The sequence below is a fragment of the Pavona decussata genome, unplaced genomic scaffold (assembly GCF_977016875.1).
Source record: "Pavona decussata unplaced genomic scaffold, jaPavDecu1.1 SCAFFOLD_193, whole genome shotgun sequence".
Taxonomy (NCBI): Eukaryota; Metazoa; Cnidaria; class Anthozoa; order Scleractinia; family Agariciidae; genus Pavona; species Pavona decussata.
Genome location: NW_028145602.1, coordinates 767,985 through 793,204, shown reverse-complemented (window position 1 = coordinate 793,204; position 25,220 = coordinate 767,985). Strand labels below are relative to the sequence as shown.

The 25,220-nt window shown below is 39.1% G+C and overlaps 1 protein-coding gene and 1 pseudogene across 6 annotated transcripts in view; one reads left to right on the top strand and one right to left on the bottom strand.

The window, feature by feature from the left end:
• LOC146461899 (uncharacterized) overlaps nt 1–25,220 on the top strand; it is a 115,282-nt gene that overhangs the window by 2,427 nt on the left and 87,635 nt on the right. Inside the window, exons 2-3 of one of the 6 annotated variants that reach the window (XR_014857288.1) lie at nt 19,126–23,352; nt 23,387–24,262. Coding sequence is in view for 4 of the 6 variants with exons in the window: in XM_085086297.1 (XP_084942423.1) it covers nt 2,579–2,602; nt 19,126–22,617 (3,516 nt within the window). In the remaining 2 variants the exon portion in view is untranslated. Of the gene's footprint in view, nt 1–2,439; nt 2,603–13,943; nt 14,078–14,481; nt 14,601–19,125; nt 24,263–25,220 lie in introns of those variants that run through there. The other 5 variants (XM_085086297.1, XM_085086298.1, XM_085086299.1 and 2 more) reach the window with 5 other exon arrangements.
• On the bottom strand, nt 11,286–12,789 carry LOC146461906 (uncharacterized; annotated as a pseudogene).

The following is a 25,220-nucleotide window of genomic DNA, read 5'->3' as shown; positions in this document are numbered from 1 at the left end:
CGTCCACAAACAAAAACCAAAATCTAACAGAGGGTATCATCAAAAAAGATTAAAGTGCAAAACCAACATTTACAGGAGATCTCTCTGTTAAAATTACCGTGAAAGCAGTGTCACTATGTCAGTATTTTGTGAGTTTTTCTGGATACAAAAAAATGAAAAAAATCTAACGAGTACATTTTGATTATTGAGTTGATGTTACTCGTTATTGCCAATAAAACGTAAATTGAGTGATTATTTGCACATAAAAATGCTATTTATTGACTTTCGGGGGAGTTTAAAGGAAACCTGTGTACAGCGGTCACCCTTTTTATAACGGTCACTTGGCCATTTCCCAGGGGTGACCGTTATATATACGTTTGACTGTATTCAAGTTTTAACAAACAAACCGAAATCCTCTCGCCCATATGACAACATGATCAAATTACGCTGCACAAGAGCTGACTAGAGCTGTTCATTTTACGTTTTTACCCCTCTCAATTTTATACAAAATTGCTTTCTTACTGCAATATCCTACAAAAATAAAGCAGTAGCCACGTGCAGTCATATAATATAGACTGCCTTTTAGCCTTGCTTGTCGGTACCCTGTGAGCAGACAAGCGACAAACAACCTGCATCACGCCAACTCTACAGTAGCAGTCCCTACACACTTCAACTTCTGATCAGGCCACTTTTCTGCGGATATGCGACTCATCCTTCTCGAACTACATCCCACCATCAATGCTTCCCGCCGTAAGGCACTCGAGGCTTTTCTAATTCATGGAGGGAAAACAGGAAAAATGAACGCTGAACCTCGATTATACACTTTAATATTTTTGTTATCTCATATTTACAAGTACGCTGTCTTCATTGTATGTATTAGCCAATCATTTTTTCCATGTATTTTTTCAAACTTTAATTTAAGGAGCCGTTAGTATATTTAATATTTTTGTTATCTCATATTTACAGCTACGCTGTCTTCATGTCATGTATTAGCCAATCATTTTTTTCCATGTATTATTTCCGAAACTTTAATTTAAGGAGCCGTTACTATATTTTCCTTCAGTATAGCTCTGGCCCCGAGGAAGACTAATTCTATTAGTCGAAATATTGGCCACTAATAAATCTGCCCTCTGTTACGGGACAGATTTTAAGAGTCCAAGGTTTGTGGTCCTGCTTGTTTTATTTAGTGAAAGAGTTGACGTTCGTACAGCTCAGGATCAACTATTACTTCTGCTACTCATTCTGCATCTGATTGTGGATTACAAAGCAGCTCTATTTAGGTGAAATGTTAAAGTTAATTGGGTTTTCCTAAAGGTAAGCGTTATTGTTATGCGAAAGGTAGGTGTCCGCAGCTGTGATGACCCGGATAGCGAAAGGAATTAGAAATTAGAAAAGGTTTCTTTGTTCGTGAAAAAATTTTGGAAAACCTGAGATATCTGAAAAGCTGAATTCCAATACAACAATTCAAATCGCTAACCTGAAAGAAGCCAAGTTTTACTAAGATCCTGTCGAAACAGATTTAAGTTTAAAACTAAAAGAAGAGTAAAAATTCAACTGAAAACGATTGAGTTGGCAACAAAGGACCTTGAGGTGTTAAAGTGTGCGAGCGAAGTTGGATTTTAATGAGGTTTGCTAAGCTAATCATTATGCGAACGTGTGAGTGAGCGGCGAGCCTAAAACAAACGTTCATCGGCTATATCATTTTCCAACTTCACAGCTGAAAACACTTTCTGAAGAAAATAATAACTTTTGTAAAGATAGGTTTCCAGAGGTGGTGTGTTCCCTAATTGAAAAGTTAATTTACCGAAAATACTAAGAACTCAGTTTCCATGAAGCAAAAATGTAATACAAGAAAGTGAATAAATATTTAGGCTTGCAGCTAAGAGTGAAAATAATGGAGTAAAATAAAACTAAATATTATGGTACGTTTACACAGCCTGCTAGCAGAGCCTTTCTTTTGCTTGCTCGACTTTGGCGTTCGCGGCTCGCACTGGAAAAACCAATCTCGAAGAGAGAAAAAAAGATTGACTAGTCCACACGTTCGGGCTGCGGCGGCTTTAAAGAGTTGACGCGATTCAGGCAGAGCCTCCTTTTCTCTTCTCAATAAAGAAAAAGACAAAACGAGGCTCTGCTTGCAGGGTGCCGGGCCGTAGAGCCAGCCTTGCGTTCAGTCGTTCGCGGCGGTTGTCATGCACTCTCTCCTAAGGGAGAGAGTGCGTGACAACCGCCGCGAACGACCTGGACCGTCTGAGAATCAGGCTATGGTTGCACCATTTATAGACGCTGCGCGTTTGTAACGTAGCGTCTGGGTGAGAAACCACTGCTCGAAGGGTAACTATAATTTACCGATAAGAGCATAACAGGTTTACAGAGGTCTTAACGTCTTGTGAGCTCTCTTGTGGTTTCACATTTCTACTGTTTCCACTGACCGTCAACAAAGGAATTGCAGGCCCATTAGGACTTTGCTCTGTCGTGTCTCTGTCGCCACCTCCCCGTTACGACGATTGAGTACGGAGTACTAGTTTCTTGTATGTGTCTGTTCATTGGTGAATTTCTTGGCCAGCCGTTCAGAAACTTAAGCTTATTATGCTCTTCATGAATGAATTTTCTGTGGATGACAGAGGTACATTGTTTTCTTTTTGTTAATTTGCACCCATAACATTGCGCACCATTAGTACCTAGTAGCATTATGGTAGAATTTCGAATGCAGAATTTACCCGAAGTTTGGTCGAGTTCAGCGTAGGCACGTACTATTTTTAAGCTGCTGACTCATCGTGATTTCCACAGATCAATACCACAAACTGTCGCAAATTTCGTCTGGGTTTTTGATCAGCTGCATGCACAGATTATCCTCAAGTATTTTAGGAGTAAGTACCTTGGCTTAATTTTGTTTACATAAGTGATGACGAAAGTGATTTAGGTGATGTGTTCATTTGGTGATGTTTTGAAGAGTTTCTTTTTCCGTTTAATAACTGTTTCACGAGCTCATATCCGGCAGCATCTGACTGAACACAAAGTTTAATTGAAAGAAGTATCTAAAAGACATATGTTGTTTTACTACGTCATGTGATTATTCTGTGATTTGTATTGATCATATATCACAATACCAACATGATGCTTTTTTAAGATGTACGCGAGGAGTACTTGCATTGGAAATTGTACCTGAAAATTTTTTTGCCGTTGGCAAGAAAGAGAGGTCTATATTTCCCCGCATCCTTCATTTGTTAATTTGTTAATTTAAGAAGACCTTTATATATAATCAATCTTTCTTATTCTATAAGTTCTATAATGGCTTTATCGTCCCATGCTTCCGGGGGAGGGGGATTGTGACTCGTGAATAGTGTTTGTGATGCAGCACTTTCGGAATGATGTCTGAATCATTTTGGCAGTTAAAGCAAAAACGGCTTTTTTAGGAGCCACCAAACTTGTAAAAGAATGACCAATTCTCAATTCTATTGATAGTTTCTTGTGGTAAATGCCACGCTGTGTGTAGCTAAAATGGTCTTTATTTTTTCCAAAAGTGTCGAAAATTGCAGAGTTATGTAATCTTTTGCAGATGTTCTTGCAGATAAGCAGCACTGCCAATTTTGAGCAAACATTTTTGGCAAAAAAGTAGGGCTTGCCATAAGATAGGAAATAGGCCTTATCACAGTTTTCGCCGCCATTTTGATGAGTAGGCAAACAGGCTTGAAATTACAGTGTTTGTATGGAGATCTGATATCAAATAATTTTTGTAAAACGTCGTTTCTGAAAAATTCATGAATTGGAAACTTTTACACTAGGAAAAGGATTTTAAGAGAAAAATTGGAGGGATGTAGCTGTGCCAGAAAACGTCCAGTCGTGTTTTGAACTTTCCATGCATTTGTCTGTATAGCGAACCAGCCGTAAATTGCTACTAAAAATAGTTCACGGGAAAAAAATACAGGGAAATGTATCAAAAGTTCGAAACACGACTGGACGCTTTCTGGCACAGCTACATCTCTCCAATTTTTTTCTTAAAATCCTTTTCTTAGTGCCAAAAGTTTCCAATTCATGAATTTTTCAGAAGTGATGTTTTATGAAAATTATTTGACATCGGATTTCCATACAAACACTGTTATTTCAAGCCTGTTTGCCTTCTTGTCAAAATGGCTGCAAAAATCGTGATAAGGCCTTTTAACAATGCACTTTATGAACGCGATTTGTTAATTTAATGTATCTTAATTAATGTCGATGTAAATTTAATGCACGTTATTTTTTAACATTGTTATTTTAAAGCACCTTTATTTCATTACAAAACCTTATTAGTTCATGACTCCTCTATTGGCTCTTCAGAGTCACTATCTTTTGAATTGATACGGTCTAGTTAGGCTTCAAAACCAATTTTCGGCTTTAAAAAAAACTTAGAAACATCTGTGCACTTGTCTTGGAAGGTTTTATTGACGAAAGCTAAAACGCAGTATGGCATTCAGAAATGTAAAGTGCAAGTTTGCAGAATTATGAAAATCGCCGTAAATAAAACAAGATGCTTATCGAAAAATTTGCTTTAATTTAATACATGTAAACCTAACTTTTGAAAAATTTGCGTTAATTTAGTGTAATGTAAATTTTCTTTGCATTGTCAACGTGCATTGTTAATTTCCTATTTTAAGGTACATGCCAGTAATCTTGACATGTGATCATCTAAATTGGGATGAGTATTGGCTTGATATGCATCTCAATTTTGTTACTGGTTATCAGTATGTCTAGGTATTACTTCAATCAAAGCTCTCCTTTCGACCATTCTTGTAAGGACCAGCTCTTGTTACTGCCAATGGGTAATTACGTGGGATGCCTGTGCAGCCCACGTTTTAAAATGGGGGCCGTTTGTTCTTCTTTGTATCCACAAATGCGCATCTTTAAATTATTAACTCGTTTTAGATGTATCAAATTCAGTTTTCTCTTAGAGGGGATCTTTTTGTCTCCTATTGTCCTTATTGTCTTTAACAAAAACGGTCCAATCAGAATGCAATATCTTAGTGTATGTCAGGAGGGATCGGAGGGGAGTTAATTACTATTGTGATTATTCAGGTCCTAGTGATCTCTCGGTGGAACTGAAAAGGCTTGACTTTAGTGGCGTGGCCATATTGTTTTAATGTTTTAGATTCCAATGTGCCGTTTTCAAAAAGAAAATTAACTCTTTTGAAATGGTGAATCGAAAGAATAACTTCTAAGAAGCACTCGACAGTAAAAACAGTGGAAATTGGAGAGTTCAAGGCGAAGGAATCATGCTTCTATTTGACAGTTGTAGAACCATCCAGAATATGTGGGGGAAAGGTCATTGATATTAAGCTAAAACTCAGATCGCATCACTTTGTAGTATTGATGCTTAAACGCAACTGGAAATCCACTTTACAAAAAGATTAAAGGTTTGATTGTCCATTTTTACTAAACGTTTTCATTTAGGAAAGCTTTTTACCTGTTTTCTTTCTGTTTTTTTTTTTTTTTTTGGGTGAAACGAAAACAATTTGTAATCTTACCAGAAACGTGAGTCAGGCCACGTTATTGTGATAGAAATTCCGGTATAACGATAAGACGCGTAACACAAGGGAAACAACATAACGCTATCTTTGTGACTCAAAATATTCCATTAGCTAGGATAGTCTGCGAAGCATACAATTATAAGAATCAAGGGGCATCACACGTAAATGCCAGTATAGGCATCTTGTTCTGTTTAATTGCCGTAAGTGGCATACCCATAAGCAACTAACAACCACTTTTGGTAATGACCGACTGGATGGACATTGCCTACAAATACCAAAGTATTTTTGCATGGTTTTTGACTATGCAGGGAAAGAAGATCTTTTCAAGGGGTATTGGAATCCAAGAAGAAAATTGAGGGTAACCATGCATTTTTTAGAGAGAATTGATCTACAATTATTCTAAAAAGCCATAAAATACAAAGAAATGTATGGCATTTTCTACCAAATTTAAGCTTTATTATATCTGAAAAATGTATGGTTACTGCCACTTTTCATTTTGGATACCAAGAACACTTGCTGAGTTCTGCTTTCTCCCCATAGTTATAAACCGTGAAAAAATATCTCTGTATTAATAGGCACCAACTGTAGGAAACCCGAAGTATCCCCTGATGTGCAGAAGGTATGTGCAGTTAACAAAAGTAGGCACCATTCTTGAGGTGATTCCCCTGTTTTGCACTGCGCACCTCTTCTGCACATAAAGCCTGGTTTACAAGTACAACGCAAGCACAAGCATAAGCACAAGGATGTTTACACGTGCGATGAACTTAAGCATAAGCTGACATACGTAAGCGCAGAAGCATAAAAATTTGGTGCTGCCATTTTGCAAATGGCAACGCATGAGTAACTAGAATGTACGCTGACAACTTATCACTGTTTTTTGGTTTTCTTTCCTTGGGCTTGTACTTATGCTTGCGTCGTTGCGTCATACGTGTAAACCGGGAGGACGCAAGCATAAGCACAAGCGCAAGCACAAGGCCCTTATGCTTGCGTCGCACCAGTTTACACGTAGGTTTCTTGTGCTTATGCTTGTGTTTATGCTTATGCTTGCGTCGTGCGTGTAAACCAGGCTTAACAGTCGACCCTTCTTTTTCCTTTAAGTCATTTTCTCACTGGCTATTTTTGTGAAGACAGTACAACATGCAAACGCAAATAAATTTAATGAACGAACTTTCTACAGTACCTGTGATCGGGGAGCTGCCTTTTTTGAACTCGACCCAGTCTTCTCTCGTTTGTAAAGGTTTTCAAACAGGATTTTCGCGCTTTGAGGATCAAAAATTCAACAACGAGCACGGTGACCCCCACTTTTTAATGCATGAATTTAAATTACACAACATTATCTGCAACATGTCTTGATTTCAAGAAAAGTTTAAAATTCTGCTTTAAAATATTTTGATTTTAAGGCTGTAAAGAACAAGTCTTTTGATAGTGCTGGGTGTGTATGTGTGCAGAGAATTCTTGATTTTGTTACATAATGAATAACTCTTATAAAACTAAGATGGTTTAAAATATATTTCAGGGTCTTTATTGTTGAGCTTCTCTGATAACTTAACCCAAGAAGTGAGTTTTCAGAAATTCTAGTGCCCCTTTCTGCTTACTAGGGTTATAAGTTATGAGAACCTCGTCTGTCGCAAAATTGTTGTAAAGGCCATCCATTTTGTGCAAAAACGAGCCCGGTGACTCTTATTTTTTATTGCCTTTTTTTGATATACGTAGCATGATTACCAACTGCATGAAGTTTGAGAAATTTTTTATTACTTGCTCTTTTAAGAGGGAATCACCTTAAGCTCTTGCAAGCGATCACTCTCCTTCATATAAGTCAATGCCTTAACCCACTGATCATTGTGCCAGCCAAAACTAACCGTGATTTCACGCACATTCACATTGGTTTCTGCCTCCCCAAGAGGGGCTTTTTTGTCCCCCTATTTTACTTAATTGTCTTCAGAAAAGACCGGCCAATCAGAATCCACTGTCTGGGCATATATTTATAGGTCTTGTGGGGATGGGTGTCTGGAAAGGAAAGCTTTTGTCCTACCCACAAATGTTCAAATTTCAGTAAAATAGATGCTGCGTGGGCTGATGCATACATTTTCAGACCCCAATTTCGTATTTTCAGAAGGAAAACACACCTTTTTGACAAATCGAAAAAGAACTGCTAAGGAATACTCGACAGTTTCAACAGAAGAAATCCGTGAATTAACGGTGAAGAAATTATGCTTTGAGGACAAATTGTCATTTTGTCAAGCCAACGAGCAAGTAGACGTCTCAAATCATTATTAAAGCCACAGACTTTCTTGGTAATGTACTAGGACTCCTAGGAATTCCCCTCATAAAAACTACAGGTTTGATTGTGAATTTGTACTGAAATGCTATTCTAATTGACCAATTCTTCATGTTCCTAACAGTTTTTGCAAAATTTTTGAAGAACGTTCTCCGCACTGGTCCATAAATTCGCCTCAAAATGGACTTGCAGCTCCCTCAAATTGCTTAATGTGCATTTCTTGTCTCAAATTAAAATTGAATGGGTTTGCTTCTTAGCCATGAACAAGACTTATCTAAATAAATTTTTTATTTAGGAAAGCTTTATGTCTGTTTGTTTATGGAACTTGACAACTATGGATCTTGCTTAAAGAAACACATGTCCTTGCAAGCAGATCAAATTTGCCCATGTGATGCAAGGATCAAATTTTTTTTCTCAAGTTTGTTTTTTGGAAAATTTTCAATTTGCAACTAGTCTATTTCAGACAAAAGGGTTGTTTGTTTTTTACCCTGTAAGTTGTGTATTTTTACTGCACATGGGATTGTTTCTTACCAATTTGCAAATTTGGTGGATGTTTGGAAAACCTCTGGTCAATGGCTGGTGATCAAAAGGTTAACAAAAGTATACACTACTTGATCTGTAAGAAATGTCACGTCATGTTTCAAGCCTGGTGGATAAAATAATTAATGGTAGATGATTTTTTCAGTTTTTAACTCAGGCATGCTCTTTAAAAAAGAAAATCTGAGCTCTCCCAACAGAAGTCTCCAACCTGTGACCTTCCAATTACTAGCTTGGATGCTCCACCACTGAGCTACAGGAGACTCGTGGGAGCTAAGGCCATTAAACTAGGTTCATGTGTAATTCACCCTACATACTGCTAGGATTGGAATGTTGAGAAGTGGAGTATGTGAAAGAGATGTGATGTTATGTTTTCATAATCTCATTAACAGTAATATAACATATTGCACTAAGGGACACCCTGGTCTTGTAAATATGTTGGAAGAGTTTTCTGACTGGCATTATAACAAAGAATTGTGTGGAGCCTTTGTTATTCCAGGTCTGAACAACTGCACTCTTAAACAATTATCAACAGCATCTTTATAAGTCTTTAAGACTCAAAATGCTATCATGTGAAATTTAAAGTTTGGTTTTTATACAGTGAACTGATACATTATGATGTCATGCTCGTGTAATACTGTATGCTCCTTTCACATTCTTCTTAAGGTATTATTAAATTTTTTCATAGAATCAGCTGAACATTGTTTTGGACATTTTTCAAATGCTTGAAACATTGCTTGTTTTTTTAAAATTCTTTAAACCATCATTGCAATGTATGAACCATTATTAACAATTTGACCACTGAGCCCCATCTGTCATTGATTGGGTTAATTTAACTGGTTATCAAAAGATGTAACAGTAAAGACAGTTCGAAAAGTTTATAATCCAAAGTATTTGAAAATGTATCCTTCAACATGAGGAGTATCAGCTTTCGTTCAGTCAGTTCACAAAGTCATAAAGTATTACTGGTCTTGTTAATCCACAGGTTATTACAATTATTTAAATTTTTGTAAAATCTATGTCAATCATTACTTATGAAAATAGGGGTAGTGCCAAGTGGATGGAGCATAAGGGGCGGCATGTCTCTGCTCCAAACAACTTGTCTAGTTTTTCCTCTTTTACCACAATTTTACAAAGTTTTTGAAATTGAGGTTTAGTTATTTAAACAAACAGTAAAGGAAAAAAAATGAAAAATGAAGTGCTTATAACTATTTTCTTATGAAATGAAAATTCTTACCTTGATTGTCTGTCTGTCACAAGCCCTTTGGCTATACATGCTGGCATCCTCTCTTTTCGATTCTTAGATTTTGTTGCTGCAAAGCTTTATTTGCCAATTCAAGGTAGCGAGAGGGCGAGTGCATAATTTGCTTCTTCTTATATATCTTAGCCACATGCAAATTATACTTTCCTCTGGGTATACAGACAGAAATACAATGGCCTATGCTAATTATTACAATATGTCACATTTCCTGTGATGTGCTTGTCCTTTAATTTTCTTTCCAAGTCAGAAAGGACCACTGTAATTGGCATAGCTGTAGTACTTCTCCAGCCATTTTTTTCTTTTCTATGTTTGTAATTTTATTTTCACATGGCAAAGGTAAATGAAATAAATAAATAAAAAAAACTTCTGCAATTCCCATGGAACCAAACAATCTATCAAACTAACATAAAATGAGTGACAAACATTTGCCTTCCAGCTCTGTTTCATTTCTCAGTTGGCTTGATCAGGATTCACCTGCAATATTGATAATCATCGAACAACTGTCCCTTTAGATTCAAATCAATATGCCACTAAATTTTGCATGCTGGCAATTAACCAATTGCCAAGAGTAATTTCTGAGGGGTACTTGAGTTATGTATTTTAGCTGAGCTCGGATCAGACCTACTGAGAATGCAAACTTAATAAAGTTGGAAGCAGAACATAGATTTTGCATTTCTCACTACAGTCAACTCTTGCCTTGCGGACACCTCACTTTTACAGACACCGCGATAATATGGATGGCAACTATATCCCCATCAAAAATAAATTACAGACGTTTGATTGAAATAAATTCCTGCCATTACTTACTCTGGCTTTTAAGGACACTAACTTGCAGTCCCGAGGGTGTCTGCAATAAAGGGAGTGTACTGTACTTTGATGGTCTATTTGAGTTGGAGATGGTAGAAGGCCTGTTGAAGGATGAAGGTTATAAATTTGAATTTCATGTGATTTGTAAAGACTGTTTTGGGGGGAGGGGGTGGGGGTGAAACAATTTTATTTATTCATCAATTTTTTGGCTCTGCACTTGGTCAAAAGCCATAATCAGGGGATTATGGCTCCTGACTTGGTTTAAATTTCAATGTTGAAAACTTTGTCAAAGAAAGGTCAGAGAGGAAAAATAATGTTGAACACCGTTTATGGGATGCAAGTTTAGTTCATGTAAGGCATTTTGTTTCGATTCTAAAATTCCATACAAATAGTACAACACTGCTGAGTCATGCTACGTGCCTGGGTATCCTGCGTTCTAAATTATATTGTATTATGTTATACAAAATATTTGCTTAAGTGAAATTTCAAGTTGGCTGATTTTCTTGGACACATTTCTCAACTGTAATTAAATAGAAACAAGTTAACTGTCTGTCTAATTACCAATCACAACCAGTCACTTATAGCATGTCGAACCTTAGTTGAAATACTATCACAGATAAAAATTAGGTAATGCTTATATGTGAGAGTTTATTTGACTGTATGGATGTTTGATAAGGGCTGGGTTATTATACTGAAAGTATGAATAGTTACATGTGGGTAATTTCTTCCCCTCTGCGTCCTGGGTTTGCCTTGCTTGATCCAACACCAAGACCGGCCCTTTTTAGGTCGTGGTGTGCGTGTGGGGTGGGGGGAGGGGTTGGGATATTGGGGCCGAACCCACCGAAGCCCCTCCCCCCCCCCCCCCCCCCCCCAGCCTTGGAGCCTGATAAATAGAAAGTCAAAGTCAAATAACTTTATTTAATAACGGTATTCTCATCAGTTACACTAGGTACTACTTATAAAAAATACTAGTTACAAAATTCGGAATATAAACTGTCTTTAAACCTACCATAAATTAAGTAAACTGCTTTACATGAGAGCCGTGTTTGATTAAGCAATTACATTAAAAAAAAGCCGCTGCAACCAGCATGGAAAGATGCTAGAGATCCTGCCTGCCGCAAGTAAGTTGGTAAATTGTTCCATAACACTGCACCACTATACCTGAAACTGTTGTTAAGAAAATTGGTGCGGGGAAGGGGGACAGAATAGCCAGTAATGGTGCTACGTTCGACGAATTTAGAACGAAGATAATCAGGAGCGAGCCCATTTAGAAATTTATACACCATGCAATCTTTTTGTATCTGGCGCTGAGATTCAAGTTTTTTCCAATTCAACACTTGAAAAAGGTATTCAGTACTGGTGTCAAAGGCAGCGAAGGTCAGGACTCTAGCAGCACGGTTTGGTAGCTTTTGGAGTTTATTGGCAAGAGTTTTATTACAGTTACCCCAGACAACGTTACAGTAATCGAAGTAAGGTTTCATCAGAGAATTGTATATAAATCGCAGCGTTCTATGACGAACAAAAGGTCAAATGCGCTTCGGGGCCCCAATACCAGAAGCAGTCTTCTTAGATAGATTCCCGATGTGAACATTCCAAGTCAAATTTTCGTCTCATGATGTAAATACCAAGAGATTTGGTGCTGGGCACCTGGCTTTTCTGGACTCCGCCAATATTTAGAGAGGGGGAATGGACAAACGATTTAAGTCTTTGCCGAGAACCAATTAACACGAATTCAGTTTTCGATTTATTAAGTGTAAGCTTATTAGCTATAAGCCACTTTCTAACGCTGGCAAGATCTTTATTGAGATTAAGTTCAATACTGTCAGCACTTTTACCTGCAAGCTTCAAGTGGGTGTCATCGGCATACATTCGAGGCTGTGAGTGCGAGAGACAATTCGGTAGATCATTAATGCATAAGAGAAAAAAGGAGCGGTCCCAGTATTGTCCCCTGAGGGATGCCGCAAGACAATACATAATTGTTGGAAAAGGCGCCATTTATAAAACATTTCTGATTGCGTTCAGATAAGTACGATTTAAACCACTCAATTGAGGCGCTTTCTATGCCATACACAGCCAGCTTAGAAGTCAGAATGCTGTGATCCACCGTATCGAAGGCTTTTTTGAGATCCAAGAATACTACGGCGTTCACGTTCCCTTGATCTATATTATACGCCCAATCATCAGTTGCTTCAAGTAATGAGGTGATTGTAGAGTGGAGCGACCGGAAGCCAGAATGGTAAGAGTATATTGTCCATTAGAAAGGCATAAAGTTGATCCTAAATAATCCTTTCAAAGACTTATGCAACCACTGGAATAATAGAAATAGGACGGTAATTGTCCAGGTCAGTACGGTCTTCCTGTTTGAAGACTGGTACTACTTTTGAGCACCATTCTTCAGCAAAGATACCAGCCGTTATATAGAAGTATTAAAAATCAAACAAAGGGAATCAGCAATAAGGTCGGCGCAAATGCGAAGACTTTTAGCAGAAATTTCATCCAATCCAATTGCTTTGGATTTACTTAGTTTAGATAAAAGGGAAAGAACTTTAGAGCGATTGGTTGGCATGAACTCAAAATCGGCGCTATCATGTCAGGTGAGGGACTGCTCATATCATGAATGCAGATGTGTGCGACCATTGTTATTAAGAGATATCTCATTAGCAAGTTTTGGTCCCACAGTGGCGAAATGATTATTAAATGCTGTGGCTAATTCTTGCGGATTACAAATCGATACGGCGTTTTGTTTTATTTCCATTATGGATGGACCGTTAGATTTTCGAGAAGTGCCGGAGATCGTTAACAACACGCCAAGTCATCTGTGAATTCCCTTTCGTTATCATGAAGAGCCTTAGAATAATACTATCTCTTAGCTTGTCTAATTGCATTGTTTACAGAATTACGAATTTGCTTATAGTTCAACCAATCCACAGGATCATTAGATCGCGTTGCTTTCAACTTCGCTATGTCAGTCTTGCATGCATATGCTGTTTCAAGCAAGGCGTAACCCATGTGCTGTGTGTCGATGTGTGGGTGCCCTAAATTCTTGAGGACTCTCCAGGAACGTTATCTCGATGTTATATTTTTTTTAACGTTATATCGATGTTATATTTTTTTTATTTTAAATGTGCATACAATTTTAAGCTATTCTCTCTTTTTATTATCATTTTTACTTTATTTATTTATTGTTTTTCGTCCGTAAAGTAGCTGATTAGCTAAGAACATTTACCACGTAAAATAAAGGTATTGTATTGTATTGTTAGTATTATAATATCCGCCGCTTTGCCCTTCGTTTTGTGATGAAAACAAAAATGTTGCCCATCGTGTGCAACATGCATCAGTGTTTCTCGCAAACGAGGCACATAAAGGCGGTAAGATCTCGGAGAAACGTTGTCTAAAGAAGTTGAAGGCAACATGCAAAAGATCCGGCCGTTAAATCTGAGCCAAAACAACAAACTGAGTTATCTCAGTGTACTGTAGGTCAGCCGCAGGTCCCTCAATTGTTTATCTGAAGACCTTTTGTGAAATTTCACCGACAGATAAGCTTCTTCAAAGTGTCACAGCTTCTTTTGTTCTTTCTAACCAAGTCATCCTTGTTGACATATGTATATTTTGTGTTTGCATTCCTTCTGGTGCCAGTCTCAATACATAGTACAATAGTTGTGTTCGGAAGGACGATTCTTTGCTCGTCGAAGGAACGTAATCAGGACATGTAAGGTAAATTTGTTATACCAAGACCATATTTATTTCTTTTAAAAGTGTATTGTTGTACGGGTTTAATCTTGACGAGTCGAAGCATCGGTGAAGACGTAAATGTGATCTCGAGAGTTTAAAAAAACAAATGTTGCAATTTATTTCTACTATAGCACTGTTCTAAAGTAAAACTAAACTCTTTGATCGATTTGCTAAAAATTTTGAATTAACTATTAAGACTCGGGTTCTTCTGTCAGTATTTTTTTTACCGAAAAAAATGAACTGCTGCAGGCAACTTGCGCAAATTGCGCAGCAAGATACAACAAAAAGCTGGTTGTTATTCGATTTGTTATATATTCTGTTCCAATAATGCAAATTCAGGCAAGCCTATTTGGTCACCTGCAGAAGGTGTTTTAAAATTTAACTGTAGTTTTGGCTTCGTAGAGGCCACTCCTTGGATTATTTTCAATTTTTCCATGAAGACAACTAACTAACTAAGGCTGCATCACCTTCGCTGACATCCACACTACCACCGCATCAGCTAAGTGTAAGTCATTGTGCAAACCGTTCGTTTCAATGCATGATCCAAGTTGTAATTCAGTGTTGCGCTCAGCTAGAAACGATTACTAAGTGATGACGTGCCGCGACTTCCCTCGACTATCTTTTAAAATAAACCCCGGAATGGGGTTAATTTTTTTGTCATCTGTTTGTCGAGAGAATTTGGTTCGTCTCAGAACCATCCGAAATATGGAAGTTTTTCGTTCTTTTTATTTTTTCAGCTCAGTTAAGGTGTTTTAGGTTCCTTGGTCGGGAGTATTTATTTTCAGTTAACAGTGAATGATGGCAATAGTCATGGTTACACCACCCTAGGTAAACATGATTTTCCCCTTGGTAAAATAGCTGGAGTCATTAGGGTTATATGTACCCGAATAATTTGAGGCGGTAAATTTTCTGCCAGAGGGTATTTTTCGCGAGGGAGAGAACTGCGGCTAAGCCGTAGCAACGAGGCGCGAAGCGCCATGCTCATTTTGATTTTTTAGACATCGGGCTCCTGGAGCCAAGGTAGAGAATATAGAATTTGTCGTGGAAAACTTGTGAATTGATGAAACGTGCCGTATGTAGTTGACTCCCTGACTTTTGTGGTCTTAATTTATTGAAAGCAGTCGCAAGAGACATCTGAATGTCAAAGTTCACCTTAAGCATTGTTTTCATCGTGACAACTTTACCTTACTTTGAGTCGGGGCGTTACTAATTACGCAGCTGTCGGCTTTTTCGTGGAGTTAAGGTTTCATTTCTACGCGGCAAAGAGCCGAAGTAAGGCCAATTTTACAACTAAGGGCATTGTCGTGACTCTCGGGCAATGTTTTTGTTGTAATTTAATAGATAAGAGAGGACCTCGAACGGCTGTTTTCATGTTTTGTCTACAGGGTTAAGATCTGCGAACTCATTGATAAAATCATTTCAAATTTATCGATAACACCCAGGGCTGCAAATAACGGCCGGTCAACGGACAATGTCCGGTCAAAATTGGGTATTGACCGGACAAATCCTTGTATTGCCGGACATCTTGTCCGGTCCTTTACCGACTCGTTCAGAGAAATTTTAATTCTTAACTATTTGATAATCACGACGGACAACACTAATTCATGTTTCCAAAAGAAAACAAAACAAATATAAAACTAGACAAATTAGTGGTCGAGAAATTCCCGGTAGTCGCAAATTTCCACGATCTCATCAAGTCGTGTCGCGACCGCAAATCATCGTGTCTTCCGTTATTTTCTTAAGTGTTCCCAATTAGTAGAGGGTTTTACCTTTGGCTAGACACCATGATTGACTCTTAAATAAAGTGATTGATTTTTTGATTGATTGAATGATCGGAAAGCATCCTCACGAACAATAATCTCGCTGCACCGAGAATACTCCACGTAGCATTTGTTACAAAGTGCGACAAGCAAACAAACCATACGTTCCTCAGTTCCGGCACACCCTGCAAAACATGCTTGGTTACTAAGCTTTCTGGTGATTTCATCACCCGATGCAACTCAAAAATGGAGCGTATAACACAAAAACTGGGAGAATAAGGTTGTCTTAAAGGTATTCTAAATAGAAAAAAGTCAGCGAGCGCAACAGTTTTACTTGGAATAAGACGCCATACATTTAATACAATTACATACAGTGCTGCCGAATTTCGAAACCCTAAGACGATATGAATTAAAGTTAAGTGTTTCTTGTTTATGTTTACATTTCACTTAACTTATTTTTTCAAATTAATTAAGAGATCGATTGAACCCTTCAGCTTTCATATATTCTGCACATTTTACTTAAAGTTCAGTTGTAGAAATGATGTGGCGATTGCCAAAGTGTAATATTTAATTTTAAGTGATTTTGCCAGATGCAAAGTAAAACGGACAATTGCGGTTGTATCTTGTGTAACCGTTCCACGTACTGAATGCGAGGCTACTTCTGCAGTAAAAAGTAGTAAAACTATTAACTTGTAATTTTTATTGCCAAACCGACGTGGATTCAGTTGTTTTTTAGTTATAAAAGGATTACTGTGCAATTTGGGTTCACTATCGCAAGAGTTACGACTGTTAGAATTTGACCGGCCAAAAACGGGTGGTGTCCGAGAAAAAACATGTTTGACCGGACAGCATGACCGGCGCTTGCCTGTTAGTTATTTGCAGCCCTGACACCGAGTTGGTCAATTTATTGTTTGTTCATTGTGTATATCCAACTCATTTGTAGTCGAGGAAAATATCGTATTCTCTTCTGGCCTCCCAAAGGGAGAAAACTGACATTTTTTTCTTATCCTTCTGAGCTCCAGAAAAAGCTTAAAGCGCATATACAGTGAAAAATGATTATACTTATTTGACAGGCCTTTTGAAGAGAAGAAAGAAAGTTGTTTTCATATTTTGAATATCTTCTCTTGTTCCAGAGATATTCCAGTTTTTTTTTAATTGATGACGTCACATATCGTGTCACAATAAAGATAAATAACAAAACAAAAATATCTCTGAAAATATTGGAGTGATCCCATTCAAAACTTGGTACCAGTAATGTACGTCTGATAAGTCACAAAATGACACCCATTTTGATGTTGCCATGGTGTTTCTTTCGGCCTCAGTCCCTTTCTACTATGAACCAAATATCTCCATTTTCGACCAGATAGGGGAGGCAGACATTCCTACTTGAAACGCACCAGCTCATTGGGAGAAAACGATGACTGATTAAGACAAAATGTGACCGTCAATTGAACATGAAATCGACCCGAAAGCAATTTGCAATTTATTCCTCTAAACCTGGGCGAAATCGCGTGTTGCGATAACCGCTCAAAGTAGATAAACTTTCTGCCCTCAGATTTATAACAGTAACTGAGGCTTATATGATTGCAATTCATCATAGTTTAGTTTCTCCGATGTTATTTTCATATCTGTTACCTACTGACCAAGAGAAGTTAATTAAAGAGGTATCAGGGAAATCTATTTCTAGATGAAAATTGTCGGAATACGAGGATCTTAGAGAGAGAGTCGTTCTTAAAATCACTTGGTTAGTTGTTGGCGACTGTTAGCGAGACAGCAGACTATTATTTACAATAGCGGAAAAATATCTCAAACCACAATTCGTCGCATGTAAGATCCAAACCACCCGTATTTGGTTATTTTTTAATTATTAAAATTGCACGTTGAAAGAGATCTGGCAGAATTCCAGGAGAATTACATTATTCTTCGTACGTTGACGCTAGCACTATCGTTCTAAGAAGCATTTTATCTTGGTATTTTTTGCTATGGTAAAGAAACATTTTAATACTTATCACTGTCTGAGATTATCATTATTATTATTATTATTATTATTAATATTATGCGCAGTAAAACTATCTGTATGCACAGTATAAGAAGCACCACAGGGCGCGTAGCGTAACCTGTGAGCCAAGCGAAACTTAAAATAGCACGCGAATAAATCAATAAAATATATATACATATATAAAAAATATAAAATATATAAAAATATCATAATAATATATATTATTATTATTATATTATAATATTATTATTATTAATATTATTATTATTATTATTATTATTATTATTATTGAGACACTAAATTTGACCGTTGAGTCACAATCTCTGCTGAGGTGAATCAACCTTTGAACCATTATTTTTTTTTTGTCCGTCGAAGCAAAGGAAAAGCTTGCAACCATAGATTCAAAATCATCATTTCGATCGCTAGTTGAAGCTATTTATTGAAAAAAATGTGTTTCTCACCCGTTGAGATCATCCAGTCGCCCGTAGAGTCAAATTGTTTTTCAACCGTTGAGACAAAAGAGAACTTCTCCAGCACGCACGTGTTAACTTGTCCTTCGCTCGTTGACCCTGAACATTCTTCAAAATGCGTTTGTATTGCGGCTGAAAGGCGGCTAGCGATTTCTGAGGAACATAAGGTTATTTGTTGTTAGATTTAGAACATAAAATATGGATTTAACGCCGACAGGGTTTCACGAATACGGATGACACCCGTTATCTTTTAATTCTCGTGGGCTTTTTATTCTACTTTATCTCATTTCATATTGTCAGTATTTTCTTCCACCTGTAATGCCAGCACTATGACTTACTTTCACATTGAAACTCCTAATATTGAAAATTTTTATGATGAAATTAACGCATTGACGAGTTTTTCTTTTAGCCAGACTATTTCGAACAAGAATGCGTTTTCTAAAAATATTGGTGGTGTAGAAGTTAGCATGTGGGAATTTCGAATGGATTAGCCGGAACACTGACAAGTGCTTTGAACAAGGTCATTGAGCTTTCCTGATGTACCACTAATGCCCCAAAAGCCAATTTTGCAAGATGAGGTTTAAATCCAAAACCTTTGCTATGGATATGCCTTTCATCCATGTAAATTCTGATGAAAGATAAACTGCGCATGAAAAGCTTTGTCCTCAGCCACTCTGTGAAAAAAGGCTAAAGGAGGATCTAGATTGATCTGTTGGCTGATGTAGTAGATATTGAAATGATTATTTACATTGCTTTTATTGTCAGACCGTGTTTAAATTATCATTTGAATTGTTTTTACAGGACGCACCAATCATGTGTCAGGAATACCACTGCGATTGCTGTTCTGACGAATTACCCGAAGACTCGTGCAAGTGCATTGAGTGTTACCATGGCGACCACGATTCAGATGTCAAATGCAATGTCACCGTAAACCCGTCAGTAACGTGCGCTATACAGCGTTTATCCGATGGTAGAAAAGATCAGTGTACCGGAGAAAGGAAGACCCGCCCACCATGTCAAGCTTCAGGTACCCAGCAGTCATGCAACGAAAAGATTGATTCTTGCCCAGATGCACCTTGCAAGAGTAAGTGTTGTTCTTCAAGTGAGAAAGTAGGAAGAGGTCCTGTTCTGCCAGCATGCACCCCTCGAGAGCATAACACACAGTTGCTGCAGTCTAAAGGAAACTGCTGTTGTGATGTAACAAATCAGGATGCTGACGCCGTGGACTCGTTTCCACGTCGAGGCTGTTGCTCTGGAGATGAGGCCTTGCAGAGTGATGCAATTGATCTTTCGAGAAGAACCACTTCTGACTGCTGTGGAGAGGAGAGACGAGACGAATGTTGCACATCTTGTAACGCCACATGTAACTTCACAGATGCTGACAGTGGTGGACCACCCAGCTCAACAGATGCAAACTCGGTTTCTACTTGCTGTGGAACCACCAACTCCTGTAGCCGGGTTCAAGCCTTTGATGTCACGTGCGAGTCACGCGACCTTGCTGGGATTGTTTCATGCCCTCCACCGAAAGACAACAGCTGTGGCAGTAAACGATGTAATAGCGACACGTGCGAGTCACGAAACTCTGGTGGGATGCACAAGCTGACTTTACCAGAGGATACGTGCTGTGAACGTCAACCGTGTAATGGTTATATGGGCAAGGCACGAAATCCTCCCGTGATCATCACGTGTTCATCAGTAGAAGATAAGTGCTGCGACAATAAACGCTGCAACTACAAAACCTGTGAATCACCAGAAGATGACTGTTGTAAGGAAAACCTATTGGTTGAAGATAGTCGTCTTAAATCAGTTAGCAGAATATCCATGACTGACTGCAGTGGCTTCTATCCGAGCCTCCCCACCCCTCCCCCAACGCCACGTGCAAAGAACAGCGACAGTGCTGGTAAGAAACCGTTGGTTGGCCTGAATACAACTAAATTGCGAGTGCAGAACATTTGTTGTGCAATGGAAAGCAAACTCGTTCAAGAATGCTTGGAACCACTGGAGGGCGTGATATCTATTGCAGTTAATGTCATCGGTCGCGTGGTGTACGTGCGTCATGATCCGGAAGTGACGTCAACCATCCAGCTTGTCAGCACACTCAACCGCATGCACATGGGAGCGAGCATCATGGAAACAGGTTCCAGTCATCCCGATGGCAGGAGTGAAAGCCTTCCTCCTAAGTTGTCATATTTTCTAATCTATGTTTTGATCCAAACCATCCTTTTGTTAGTAGCCGTTGTTGCGTTCTTTGCTGAGGCATCTTGGTTCCAATGGGTGGCCATCGCAGAAATCGTGTTTGGTATTGCTCCAGTGTTAGAGAAAGCTTTCGTGTCTTTCAAGACCTGCACTGTAGACATCAACATCCTGATACTCATAGCCATTGCAGGAACTTTGGGTATTCGGGAATGGCTTGAAGGCGCAGCTGTATTATACGTGTTCTCATTTGCTGAAGCCCTGCAGGAGTTCAGCATGTACAAGGTTCAACGGACTATCTCTGGTCTCATGCTCAAAGCACCTCCAGTGGCAATATTAGCAAGCACAGGTGAATGTGTCCCAGTAGAAGCAGTTACCATAGGAACAGCTATCGCCATCAGACCGGGCGAGTTGATTCCATTGGATGGTGTGGTAATTCGTGGCCGAGCTGCTGTGGATGAGAGTTCGGTCTCCGGAGAATCTGTTCCTGCTGAGAAAACAGTGGGTTCAAAAGTCTGTAGCGGCACTGTCAATCAAAATGGCTACTTGGAAGTTGAAACAACATCTGACTCAACTTCTTCTACAGTCTCCAAAGTTGCGCAGCTTGTCCAAGAAGCTCAAACTGGCTCAGCAAGGACCGAAATTGCCATAAACCGGTTCGCCAAGTACTATACACCGGCAGTGGTGATTGCAGCAGCATTAGTTGTTATTGTCCCCGCTATTCTTGGCGCGGCAGATGTAGGCACGTATTCACAAGAGCTAGAAGAGTGGGGTAAACGAGCGCTTGTACTTCTGGTTATTGCTTGCCCCTGCGCCCTGGTCATGTCCACCCCGATTGCTGTGGTTTGCGGCATCACTGCGGCTGCGCGGAAAGGAGCTTTGATTAAAGGGGGAGTTCATCTGGAGACGCTTGCTCGGCTTGAAGTTCTTGCGTTTGATAAAACAGGAACTCTGACTGAAGGAAAGTTTCAAGTAGTTGACATCGAATGTTCTTTTGGGGTACAAGAACGAGCTACCCTACGCTTGGCCGCCGCACTGGAGAGCAAGTCCAGTCACCCTCTTGCGGCGGCCATTGTAAATGAGTTTGCTGGTTGTGTCGCCGAAATGCTCAAGTCCCAAAACGCCAGTTTACCGGAAGTGTCACGCTTTGAGCTTCACGAAGGCCAAGGCATTTCCGGTATTGTTGATGGTCATCTGGTCCAGGTTGGAAACTATGAATTTCTTCGTCACATCGCCGGCAAAACACGAAACGAATCTGCACTAAACAGGTACATGGAAGACAAGTACATCATGTGGTCCAACGAGAGTAAGACGGTTCTTTTCGTGTGTGTAGACGGTAAACTGGCATTAATGATCGCTCTTGCTGATACGATCAGGCCGAACAGTTTAGCGACACTTGATTGGCTGAGGAAACTTCGTGTCCAGTCTGCTATGATCACAGGTGACAACACGCGGACAGCCGTGGCCGTTAAGGGTAAATTAGGCTTGGACGAGTGCATTGCTGAAATGAAACCGCAGAACAAGCTAGATTGGATCACAGACAGGCAAACGGGATTGCGTAGCACTGGTGATGCGAAATTAAATAGTGATCAGCTCAGAAGATGTTTTGTTTGCAGTTGTTGTTTATGTCACCGCTACAATGTTATCAGATCACATGACAGTAGCAAGAGTATTGTGGGTATGGTCGGTGATGGCGTCAACGATGGTCCAGCTCTTGCTGCTGCGAGTGTTGGGATTGCAATGGGCGCTGGAGGAACAGCTTTAGCGGTGGAAGCGGCGGATGTAGCTCTGATGAGTAACAACTTGGCCAAAATTCCAGAACTTGTTGAACTTGGTCGCTTCTGTCGCCGCGTAGTGGCTGAAAACATCGCCTTCTCTGTGGTTGTCAAGCTAGCCATTGTGATGGCAGCGGTTGCTGGGAAGGCTGCGCTGTGGATGGCTGTTTTGGCGGACGTGTTGGGTTTGTTGTTCGTGATAATAAATGGTTTGAGGCCGCTTTGGTGGAAGGTTGCTCGAAAAGGTAGCACCAAGAACACGGACATTGAACTTGCGTTTGTGAAGACCGCTCGACAAGTGTATTCGTATGAGTCTTACGTGTAGAACCACTGAAGCGAAAGGCTTATTCACCGTTTGCCCGTACTATTCCAAGTTTAGATATCGCCGCATTTCTCTTCAAGGTGTTCTTTAGTATTGAATGACGCAGACCTTTACCATTAACGGACACCGCAACACGCCTACACAAGACAACATATAATCTCTTTCAAGAGCTAAAATTGTAACAATTTGCAAAATTCAATTTTGACCTACTTTATTACTATCTGATCCCCGGTGGTTCTCATTTATTAGATTTAGCACCAAGTTTGCAGCAAGCAGCAAACGCCAAACGGCAGAGGAGACCACGTGACGGACCACGTTTATACTACATTTGCCTCTCGCTGTTTTCAAATTCGCAGAAAAATTGAGTGGTTTTCCGTTAGCAGGAAAGGGCAGAATTACTTTTTACTATTCTCATCTATACACGTATTTTTTTTTTTTTTCAAGAAAACATAAACGTGAATCTCCCGTTTGCCGTTTACCGTAAACGTGTTGCTTTTTGTCACATGATTGTCACTGCTATAAACATGTTTTCCAGCCACTCTTCCCCTGGCAGTGTTTGCAATGCATACTCAAACCCAGCGGTCAGCCAAAAGACAACAGCCTGTGAGAGAAGATGTCTTTGCCAGCTTTTGTTTCACCAGGCATCTGCTCTCGCAGCCTTTAAGACAGTAGTTACAGCTCTTTTCTGTCACCATATATGGTAATGCATCGCCCCATACTTGACAGGAGGTCCCGGTTGTGTTCGTTTGCAACTTGGCTTAGTCTCATTCAGAAACTGTACTTACCTGGTGACTTGAGCGCATACGAAATACCAACCAACTAGAAACTTTATATCTATTTAAGAGGTAAAATTATTTTTTTGATCGAGAGGGTCATTGGGAAAAATTCAGTTTCAACAAGTTATAATTTATATCATTGTTGTTGAAACAAAAACTAAGTTTAACAAAAACGGAGCAAACAAACAAAAAAAGAAGAAGAAGAAGAAATGTCACTTACTAGGCTTCGATTGAAATTTAAATAATTTACTATTCACATGTTCGAGGTGACATCATTCCATTTGAACGGTTTGAAATAGGCCATTTCCGAGTTGCAATGAACCTCACTATGAAAGCGAGGCTAAGTGCAAAACTTTTCATGTTAAAATTAGTTTTGTTTGCATACGAATGAAAACTTATTTTCATAACAAAAACTTTACACTTAGCCTTGCTTTCATAATAGGGTTCGCAGCAACTCGGAAATGGTCTATTTGACTTTTAAAAAAAATATCTGATTTTCAACATTGTTTATAGGTGAATTTACCAACAATTAACCATGGGTGCTGGTACAGAGTTAAAAATCCCTCTCCAACCTCGTTTAGACTCTTGTTCACCCGCCTTCTGTCGAGATAGAAATGACCTCGTCGAAGCCGTTCAAGGATTTCTTGAACAAAATCTCGTTAAGGAAACAAAGTTGTAGTGTAACGGTTTTGTGTGATTGGTCTTTGTCATTTAAAACAGGCTTGCGGGTGAATATAGAGCCTGATAATGAGGTTGTACAACATTGCAATTAGGCCTTTTGACAAATGTTTCATGTTTTAAAAGCATTTGTGTAAATTCTTTGACATCCTTAATAACATGAGAAATAAATCGTACGAGGGTGGTTTGGAAAGTAGTCTGGAGTAAGTTTTCTCTGTTGGACAAGTCACGATATCCTCCCGCGATTTTCACGCCTTGTTCGCCAGTAGAAGATAAGTGCTGCGACAGTAAACGCCGCAACGACAAAACCAGTGAGTCACCAGAAGATGACTGCTGTAAAGAAAAGCTATCGGCTGAAGATTGTCGTTTTAGATCAGCGAGTTCTAATTAGGATATTGAAAGACTAGATAACCAAAAGAGCGTGTACAAGCATGAAAATATAACTTCGGCATGAATTCACAGAGATAAAAATGCTTGCGTAGACGGTAGACTATTCATTTCTACTTGCTACTAAGCTTACTATTTACTAGCGACTAGAAAGGTATTTTCTTGTACTTTACGCGAAAATCCCGCGAATAGCGAGAAGAAACGGAGAGTCAAAGTGGTCAGCGGTGTTGTTGGAAAAAGCATTCATAAAAGCGCGGCAAAAGCCGGGAAATTCAAGATCCCTTTTGTTCACTGACGAGCGGTTCCTAACAGAAGGTGAAGTGCGGCAAGCAGATGTGTGTCATATGTGGCTGTCACATTTGCTTGACACAACATACACTAGTTTCAACAAGTATGACCTAGTGTGACTGTACTTGGACTGAATTCAATACATTTCCGAAACGTAGGATTTCGGGATGCTATTTTGTCGACGATTAAAGAATATTCATCGTTGTTTCGCACGATTCTAGACTTGGACATGCATGTGCAAATCCCTTCCTGCAATTTGTTTCCGTTATCATCATGATAAGGTTTATTTAATCGCGGTATAATCTTTATAAATATTAGTACAGTAGTGACTTCAAAATTACAATATTTTGAAATATACCCTAAAAATTACAATAATAAATAATCACAAATCTTGTAACACATAGATACAGTAATCGACTCAAATAAAGGTAATCTATTGTCCGCACTGAGTCTGCTAAATCGCACGTGGTCTGCGTG